Source organism: Lissotriton vulgaris, unplaced genomic scaffold (assembly GCF_964263255.1).
Source record: "Lissotriton vulgaris unplaced genomic scaffold, aLisVul1.2 SCAFFOLD_484, whole genome shotgun sequence".
Taxonomy (NCBI): domain Eukaryota; kingdom Metazoa; phylum Chordata; class Amphibia; order Caudata; family Salamandridae; genus Lissotriton; species Lissotriton vulgaris.
Window position 1 is genome coordinate 49,323 of NW_028243020.1, and position 10,645 is coordinate 59,967.

The 10,645-nt window shown below is 44.9% G+C and overlaps 1 protein-coding gene across 1 annotated transcript; it reads right to left on the minus strand.

The window, feature by feature from the left end:
• Positions 1-3,703: 3,703 nt before the first annotated feature.
• On the minus strand, positions 3,704-4,057 carry LOC147668746 (U7 snRNA-associated Sm-like protein LSm10). Its single transcript, XM_086948459.1, has one exon. The coding sequence runs from the start codon at positions 4,055-4,057 to the stop codon at positions 3,704-3,706; it is 354 nt and encodes a 117-aa protein (XP_086804585.1).
• Between the last annotated feature and the right edge of the window lie 6,588 nt (positions 4,058-10,645).

The window sequence follows — 10,645 nt, forward strand, 5'->3', positions numbered from 1 at the left end:
TTCTGAAGGTTCCATATGGAGGTCAAGCGGTAGTTCATTCCAGTGCCTAGGAGCCTGGTTCCTGAAAGAACAACCTCCCATCCTGGCTCTGCGAATGCGGGGGATAGTAAACAGCATCGCTCCGGACGACCTCAAGTTCCGGGTGGGGCGGTGAATGGTGAGGAGCTTTTGCAGGTAGCGTGGGCCTTTGCCCTGGGCGATGCGAAGCTTTAAATTGGATGCGTTCCTTGACCGGTAGCCAGTGAAGCTTCGCTAGGGCATTCTTCCCAGATGCTCTGCGAGGCAGGCTGAGTACCAGACGGGCAGCTGCTTTTTGTACGCACTGCAGTTGGTGTAGGCCTTTTTTACTTAGACCTAGGAGCAGGACTTTGCCGTAGTCAAGGTGGGGAGTGACTAAGGCATGGACAAGTGTCTTTCTGGCATTGATGGGAAGCAGGTTGAGGACTTTGCGGAGTGTTTTTAGTGTGCTAAAGCACCTACCCGTAACTTTGCTAACCTGAGACCTGAAAGAGAGGTCCGAGTCGAGCATCACTCCGAGGTTTCTAACAGAGACGACGGGCGTGGGAAAATTGCCCAGTTCCGCGGGCCACCACATGTGGGACCAGGCAGTGGGGGATTTGCCAACGACTAGAAGTTCAGTTTTTTCGCCGTTCAGGCGCAGACAATTGTTGTTCATCCATGTTGCCACTGATGACAGGCAGTTGGAGAAGTTAGTAGCCTCTTCCGTGTGGTCTAGCGTAAGCTTGATCATCAGTTGATCTATTTCAGTCTATTTAAAGAGACTCTTGCCTCTTGCTTGTTAATTACCGGGTAAAAAAGAAGCATTTGCAATGCAATTAGTCCGATTGCATTGCAAATGCTTACGTTTAAAGCTGAGCATGGCGCCACTTCACGGACACCGTCCTCGTTTTAAAAAACAAAATATTTCCTAACTTTAACACTGATTGGGGTGTCCTTGAAGCGGGCGTTGCGCTTGTTGTTAAAGTAAAGAAATATATAAATAATACCAGCGAGGTGTCTGTGAAGCGGCGCCGCGCTCATTTTCAAAGTAAAAAAAAACAAACAGATAGCGTACATACAAAAAGAAACAATAAAGTAGCATAATAATAAGAATTTAATACAAAGTAGCGTATAGTAGGCTTTCCTGTTTTCGGTTTCTATTTTTGGTAAATTCTGGTGGTGTTTTTTCAGTGTTTTCCAGTGATTTCCATACCTCAAAAAAACAGCGGTTTTCAGTGTTTACTCATTTTTGCGCCATAAAAAACAACTGAAACAGTGTTTTGCCAGTGTTTATGGAACGCTTTGCTTTTATGATTGCTTTTTTAACTTTTCTTCAGAAATTGTATACTACTCTACATTTCAGAAGCTTAATAAAGTCATGAAATACTTTCCATTGTCCTTTGATTCTGCAGCTCAGATTTAACATGCATTTGCAATGCAATAGATCTCGCATTTATGTGAGTGTAAGCTATTGGCATTGTAAATGACAAAGCCTTTTATTTATGTTTTAAAAACGAAAACAAAAATAAAAGGCATCAGTATGATGGGGAGGAAGAGGCAGTGTATTACCATATTAGTTTACAGTTTATGCAGAGATGCATGCAGAACATGTAGATGTTTGTAGGATTTTGAACTGTGTGTAATTTCTCATAAATTGTTAATTCTACAGCAATACAATGAAAGCGGATGGATTTTCAAAATTCTCGTGGAATTAGCTTTGGCACCTGCTGCCTATTTGTACACCCTCACCAATTTTGTCTACCTCCACACAACTCTTTGCCCTAAGACTCGAAAGACTCGTTTTAGAGGGTGAGCACACTGAAATCATGGAGGATGGACTCATTTATGTAATGTGTGGAAGGTTACCAGGTCAGGTGAGGTCAATGAAATTGATGAGCATCATTTTGCTAGTTTTGGATGGCGAAGATGAATCCAAGAAGGGGGATTCCCTCCAAAAGAGGGTGGGAGTTGCTTAATATTTTCTACAGTTCAGCATAGAAGTGTAATTCCCACAGAAATGCTGCGTGGCAGACTCTGAAAAGCTGCACAGCCACTACACAAATAAAAAACACTTATCCAAGACCATAAACCCTAAAAACGGTCAAAGGTAAAACCAATTTTCTTTAAAGAAGCTTCTTTTCACATGCATTCTCCTAAAACAATATTAACCAAAAAGGACTATAGGTGTGTGCACAAAACACACTGAATTGTCTTCTTGCCCTTTATAAATAACATTACTCGACGCAATAGTTAGGTTGGCCCTGCAGCAATACATACCTCTTTGTCACCACTTTTCTCTGGAAGCGGTGCTCAACCTGCTGAGGTGCTCAAGAATGCACCCGTTGTTCCTGTGAATTGGTATCAATAGTAAAGCTCTGAACTCTGACCCCGCGAGGTATCTCCCCAATAGTTTTAAAGGAAAGACGCTACAACCTAGTCCTCTATAACTGGCCTAAAGCTGTGCTCCCCTCGCCTTGTACTTTCTGTCCACGGTACAAGCCACACTCCCCTTCCCACAGGTCACTGTTTACACAGGGTTAGAGTGTGGCTCGTGAGACATCTGTATTTTTTCAGGGGGTTTGTGTAAATGTGTATGCCCGTAATGTACAGTGCAGGATGATGTCAGATAGCTGTTTATAGTAACCAAGCTGAACAGCCCAGGTATTGTTTTAACCACCAAGCTAGGAACGTGACTATTTATAGTGTACTGTTCACATAATTTAAACAAACACGGCCAATTTCGCGCAAGCAAACGGTTTTATGACTCGAGGTCAGCCTGTCAATGGGAGAAGAGAAATCAATTGCACTGAGGAAAAAAACGCGGTGATTACATAACTGCGGGGAATGTGTTGGATACATAGAGTGCCTCAAACAAATATATGCATATCAAAATCTCTCAAAAAGAACAAGGAAAATAGAATTTGCTCTTTTAATTTTAAGAAAAGTTTACAAATAAGGCCGTTTTAATGATAGCGAAAAAAAATAATAACTTGCCATGACGTTTTAGATTCCAGCAACATCTATACTACCCGTTTACTACTGCATAGCAGCAGCAGGCGCGCAACACCGATTGGGCTCACGGGGCTTCAGCCCCCCCGCCCCGACCCCCCCCCCACCCCCGTCGTGTGTGTCAGCATGGGAGAGACAGCTTCGCGGGCTGGCAAGCATCACATTGCAGCCGCACCTGAGTACTTAACAGGTCTTTCAAAGACCATTTACTTGTAAATGAGGCTGATTTACTTGTAAATGAGGTTTCTTACAGCCACTCTGTCCGTGGTGGAAGAATCAGCACCCCCACTACCCCCGAAATATTTTCAAGTCCCCCCCCGACATTTGGCTCTAGTTGCCAGCCTGAGCAGCAGTGCCGGTAGCAGGTAGAATTAAGAAGGAAGGGTCAGTAAACAAAGTTCATTGTTTCCTCGCACAAATCAGACAATCGTTGTCAGTGCTTGCAGAACCCTAGAGTTTGGTCTTCATTTCTCCTAAGCACCTACGCATGTGCATCAGTTAACTGGCTGCCCAGATGCACCTTTGGTTGTGGTCTGAGCTGTAAACCATTAAAAACAGAGCACAACTTATTGAAATGTGTAGAAATTGCTTTTGGAGGAGGTTCTCTCATTGTGGTGTACAAGAATAACTAAGATCCCTAAAAAAACAAAAAAAGGAACAACCCATTTCGATTCAATAGGAAGTCACAACACTTTTACTTCTTATTTGTAAGGAATTCCTTCTGCCCCTTCTCGCCAAATCTGCGAACCCTGAAAATGGTCTCCAGCTGTGTTTTAATAATGTCCACCTCATCGGAAATGTGAACATAGCGGACGTTCTGGCCTCTCACAAACAGGTAATCCAGCTCGGAAACACGTTCCTTCGGGTCTGTGTAGGTCACCTCCGCGAGGCGGATGTTCATGAAGGCGTCCACATTGATGACGCGTCCCTTTGCGGTGCTCTCCTCCCATAGCTCCACAGTGGTGACAAGCCCGTGAATGCCTTGCAGCAGTATTATCAGGCTGTTCTCGGCAATAGTCCGTTCCTTGATGGAGTGAGTGACTTCCATTGTAGGCCAGCAAAGCTCACTCGCCCTGAGCTGGCAGTATCAGCCCTGGTGGGGTTTCAAGATCGCTCACCCGTCAGTCTCTCTTCTTCCTCCAAGAAATGAGCTTGCAGCATGGTCGTAAAAATATGCCAATCTGACTAACACTGCCAGATCCCAACTTCTCAGAAAGAACAAATCCGTATCCCGCGCCACCATTATTTATAGGCAGAGTATGTCATTGAACCTCGAATTTGGAGATAATAGCAAACACACAGCACGTTTAAACAAGAAACGTGAGTGCCACCTCTTTCTCCAGTGCCCGTGCCCCGGCACCACACCTTTATTAACATCTTGTTAAGTAAATGGTCTTTTTAAAGACCTGTGAAGTACTTGGGTGCGGTCCTATAAGACAGACGGCAGACCACAACAGCTCCTCCCCCCCCTCCCCCCCACGTGAGCCAAGCAGGGGGCCTGGCGTAGCACCATATATATGCATGTCATTATTTATTCCCAATCTGGGCAACACAGGATTACATTCTGAGACTGTCTGATTATTCTGTCATGTGCACTGGTCTCATTAACTGACTGAGCAGAAATTCCAGATGTCATTTTTTTAAATTGCATGTACTTTTCATTTTCGGTATTTGTTTTCAATGTTTTACCTAGAAGTGAAAGGGTAACAAAATAGCTGTGGAATATTTTGTTGTGTCCTTTTCCGCTTGGATGCTGACGCTGACTTTGCACTGAAAATGTGTCATTTAACAGGTGCTGAGTTTTGCGTCTGATAATGTTTATGAAGCGCTGACTCGACCTAAAGGTATTGGAGTGCCACCAGTTACATTGCACAAGGCCACACACATTTTTGTGGTTTTTAGGAACGGGGAAATTAACTCATTTGCCAGGAATCACAGTATGTTGAGGGGTCGCCGAGATTCAAACCTGATTTCCTGCTACAAAGAATGAAGCTCTGGCCGTTACACCACACATCCTCTCTCATTCCTGCTGTGGAACGCCGGTTGTTTTCTTCTAGTGAGGCTGCTCGTCCTCGGAGGGAATATCTGAATTTCAAAGTGGAATCTCTGCAATTTAGAGAGACCTGCTCCTGCTTTGCCTTCATCGGATCGCTTTCTAAAGTGTCTCTGCTTACCACCTGGTGTTGCTCTCGCCCTTGGGCCATTCACACCTCGGCTCCCCGGGTGCAGAAGCAGTGAAGCAGTGTTTTCCCCTGACACCTCCGTGCCAGGCGACCACAGGCAGCCAATGCTTGTAATGCTTTGGCAAGTGGCCAACAACTAGGAAAATAAGTGACAATCGGTTTCAAACGAGTCAGCTGATTTTCCTCCGGTAGTGTACTGTCAGTTACAGTCGGTTTAAACCGAAATCCGGACAGCCTACGTATAAGCATACAATGCATTCCACACAGGTGCATGCAGTGGTTTAAAAAAAAAGTGCAGCAAGTTAATAAATAAGCCTACTGTGTCACACCGCAGTAAGAGATCCAATCCCGCTGGGCGGCGCCAATTGGGGACATGGTGGCAACCAGGAGGGATTTAAATGCCTCCGGTGCAATAATTGCGCTGCCTTTGGCATAATTAGTGAAGCCAAACAATGCGCACAAATGAAAAATGCAGGTGGAGCTGAGACACGACTTCGAAATCCTTATTGATTCCAAGAAGCCCTCTGCATGGCGAGAGCAGCGCATGCGCTGCTTTCGCCAGGCCGAGACCTAAAAAAGTACCTCTGTAAGCCCGAAAAGGGTTGACCAATGAGAAGCAAGGAAACAAGAGTGATAATTAAGCCAACCAATGGTAGTTAATGGGCAGGCTCTGAACCGTTTGGAAATTTCCTTTTTGTTCAGCAAAATCTCTCACAAGCGATGCCTATGCTCTGTCTCAGATGAAACCTAAAAAAATCAAAGCTCCTTTAGAGCATGGCTTGGTGGCTTCTTGCTCGCCATAATGTTACCCATAGTACAGTGAAGAATTTTTGCCATAAGCACTACTACGGAAGAGCATTTATGATTGAATTATAAAAAGCAGTTGTGGCCGTTAAGGATATAAGTATATATGTATTTTTTGGATAAACTTTATTAATTTTTGAGCAATGGTATACAATCAGTCCAACCTTGGAGTCTCAATTGAACACAGAGTGACACGTTCTGTAGCTCAGTTAGTATAAACATGTAAGTAGACAGAAATTTCCAGTGCAATACAGGTGAGAAACACATTATGCCTATCAGAATTTAACAGAGTGAAAGTAATAAAACATGCAACATGGTGTACAGGTTCTGGCCTGCTAAAAATAAGTGAGCAGGGTCCCAGAATGCTATAAGTAATAGTTGTAGCTGAGCATTATTGGTAGGTTGTCATGTTTTACGTTTAAACCTATAATAACTGTAAAATACCCACTGTAAAGGAAATAGCCCTCACCGGTGTAAACATATAAACACTGATAAACATATGAAATCCGCAAACTAAATGCCATTCAAAGAAAGCAAAAGAAGAGTGAGAGAGGAAGTTTGATTTCTCCCTTTAGGGGTCAATACAATGTAACTTTGCTGTACAAGGCAGCAGCAAGAAAGACTGGGCTAACATTATTCTGCTTGAGTTTTGTTGTTTAGGGATGTCACTAAAATCTTGTTTTTTCTTCCTTTTCCTTTTTAAGTTTTGTGGTCTTTGGTCTAAAGATGCAGGATTTTGAAGCATGTTTAAGGTCTTATTATACTGTTTTATAAACTGTACAGAATCAGGAAATATCAAAATCACATTTAATATTTTGGCTACATTTGATTCTTTCACTGATAGGTAAAATGACTGGTTTCAAAAGAATTTATCCCACTATGTACCACCATATTTACCCACAGAATGGGTGAAACCCTTTGATAAATCAGCCTCCTTTTCTAGTGAGCCAGTATTGATAGCAGGTTAACTGCCAAGCCCCCCAGGCTTTGGACATTCAATGCAAGGTGACAGGTATTTGTGGAAAGAGTGTTGTCACCAAGCATCTAGGATAGTTGCATGTGAAATGGCTTGCAAGGATGCATAGAAATGTCCCTTCACCAACCATGGCATTTGAAGTCAATGAAGCCCCCCTGTGGTACTCTGCACAAGTTCTGGATCCCGTCCGTTAAGGGGAATTTTCTCTAGACTTTGAAAAGTACTGCTTCGTTTGTGACCGCTTCAATGTGCCCAGTTCAATGCATACGTTGCAGAAGCTGTCCCAGAGAATAGTAATCTTAAGGGGCACCAGTATTGGCATGGAAAGGTATGTCAGTGGCCAGAGTTAGCAAATTGGGTACTGGTTGTTTTGGCCCTGCCCGTCTCAAGTGTCAATGTTGAGAGGGCCTTTTCACAGATACAATTTACATGGGAAGGAAAGAGCAAGCGCGCATGACCAAAGACTCACTGGAGAAGTAATGGTGTACTATGATAGGCTTGATTTGTAAACATTGTTTGGACCTCATGTGGGAAGGTGGCTATCTGACTATGGTTACCCCCAACTTTTTGCCTAGTGTTTAGCTGGTTTTTGACTTAGTTAGCCTGGGATCCTGCTATTCAGGACCCCAGGCCATCTGCTCTCCCTGTAAAATGGACTCCATGTACTTTAGGTACATACCTGATTGGGTATTGGGTCACCTCTGTGAGCCCCTGTATAGTGTACCATAGGTACCCAGGGCATAGGTACATCCAAGGCCTACCAGGGGTTGCAGCATGTATTATGCCACCCCTGGCTGGCCATCCAAACTGACACCACAGGCTGATCACTCAGCTTGGGTAAGGTGGTGTAATCACCCCTTACTTAGATATAGTATTCCTACATCTAACCATATATATAGACACATATGCACCTATAAGTCACTCCTATAGAAGGCCTCGACAATCCTGGAGGCAGAGTGCTTAGTTTTATGTGAGACGGTGCTCTGGCATGGGCTGAGCCCCTCTGCAGCTTTCGGAACCATGTTCTTATAGCTGTTCTATGATATAGCCATACCATATACTCTTAAGTGCATTATAATCCTCGCGGTTTAATGCTAACTTTGGATTGGCTTTATCAAAACATGTTGTGTAAGGTGTCAAACGCTTTGGAATACTACCCCCCCGCCAATTCTGGCAGACGGGGTAGCATTCCACCCTCTTAGAGGGAAAAGACATTTGGGTTTCTGCTTTACCCGGTTAAAGTTAAACAGAGCCTCAGCATCACAAAATGGATGCTGCTGCCACAGACACGAGTCTGACCTCCTGCAGCTGGGGCAAACTCCAGCAAGGGAGGCATGGACAATAGGTTTCCTGTCGAAGGAGGTGCTAGCACCTCCCCAGACAGCCAGTAGTGTATTGGGGCAGGGTGGGTTGAATGGAAAGATGCTTTTCCAGACACTGCCTGGGGCACACAAGGTGCACCATGCATAGCCCGTTTCAAACCATTTGCTGGGGCACTCCAGCCCCAGCTCTGGCGCGAAACTTGACAAAGGGAAAGGGGTGTAACCACCCCATTCCCAGGTTCCACCCATAGGAGGGACCTAGCAGGTAATACAGCCCCTTAGTTTGGTATAAAGTTAGGAGCTGTGTCTAGAGAAATTAGATTACCCTGGAAAGAAACTACGATACAGAACTTTTGGACTTCGACATTCTATGCTGACTAGAAGACTGAAGAAAATCTCCCTTGTGGTCAAGGAGTGACCACCCTGTTCAAACAGGCACCACCAGTAACTTGCCGGTTTGCTTTGTCGACGCTCCAGCAGGAACCCGACAACTTAGCGACTCAGAGACTGGACTTCCAGACGTCTCGGACTTCGATCCACATCCACAGCAAAGCTGAGACCCGTGGCAAACACGAGAGATGTGGGACCGGTTATCCTGGACTACCTGCACTTTGCTAACTGTGCAACGACCGAGGCACCCTCGCAGTTGTGCATTGGGGTAATAGAAGCCCCAAACCCGAGCATCATTTGCACCAGAGCTCAGCCCTCCTCACTCCACGAGTGCCGCGTGGGGCCAGCTCCTGCATTTCAGCTCGACGTGACTTCCCGGTTGCTAGCCCGTTGGCTAGTACGCCCCCTGAAGACGAACCTTTGAATTTTCAATGCTTGCCTGGTTGCTCTGGGCTTGCTCCAGCTTCCCTCCAAAAGAAAAGTGCCTCAGACCTTGCTGGTCTGACCTGAAGCCAATCTTCACTTCCTGCGTGGTTTGCGTTTGCCAAGGCTTGTTGGGTCCAATCGGGATACCGACACCGCAGTCAAATAGATCCTTCGTGGGACAGCTCCAATCCAGCTCCTGGTTGTCGTCGACGCCTCCTGGTCCTCGTGGCTGCAGAGACAATCTTCACCTCTTCACCTGTTTGCATCACAACATCACCTGGTTCCATCCTGGTTTCATCCTGGTCACTGGCAAGTGACCTAGACACTGTCCCCTCTGCTTTCACAGCTTTGATCCACTCTTGGAACCACCCGGACACTCTTCCTTCGGCCGCCTTCAGCATTTCTTTTGCAGGAATCCATTGAAAGCATCGACGAAACCCGAAACGAAAAGACACCTATGCACCCGGCTTCCCTGGGTGAGGTAACTCAAGTACTCCGGTGCTCCCGTGGGTGTTGACTATACAAGTGTCCTAGCTTAAAGGGGTTTTATTGTAGTCCACTCGGAAGTGCCCTTAATCTTTAACTTTGTGATTCCTTCGTTCTCCATTGAAGTCAATGAGAACACGCGCCTGTGTTTAGAAACTGCAGGTGCCGCCCGTGGGTCTCCTACTTCCTAACCTTTGGTCTGTAGTGTAGTCCCAGCGATTCCCTAGGCCCTAGGCCTATTCACTATTCCTGAAGTGGTCCTTATACCTCTTTCTTAGTATATAGTTCGTGAGGCCCCTAGGGCAGAATTGTATTTGTGCAACTTAAAGTATGCTGATTGAGTAACTTGTAATGTACTTCGATCTCTGACCTCATAAAGAGTGCAGAGGGGTTGTGTTAGAAATAAACACATATATATTTGATATATACCTTGTGTGGTGTCCTTTCATTTGGTATTCAAGGGATTATATATGGTAAAACAGCTGGCTTCACATGCTCTCTGAGACTTTAGCCTAAGACTGCTGGTCCATGCTACCACTAGGATAGCTTGTCTATAAGGTTAACTTTACAACCATCACCATAAGGGTTGTTTGGACTGGTGCAGGGTGCCCACCAGAATAGTAGACATCATATACCAGGCCAACTTCTCACACCTCATATACACGATATGGACACTCTCTGTAAACCATGCACTATCTGTACAAAAAGCAAGCAATAATAAAAGCAAAACGCTCCATAAACACCTGTAAAATACTGTTTCTGTTGTCTTTAATGGCACGAAAATGTGTAACCACTATTTTTTTAAGGTACTGAAATCACTGGAAAGCACTGAAAAAACCGCACCCGAATTTACCAAAAATAGAATCTGAAGACAAGAAAGCCTAATTATTGGTGATGTGTGCCTGACAATTGGTCATAAAGCAACTCCTAAAATCAAGAAGTAAAACTACTAACAATAACTTCCTCCCCACCCTCCACTCCCTCTCGTGTTTAAACCGTGTTTTCCGTATGAAACAATGCCATGATAAAACAAGCTGTGCTGTAGAGAA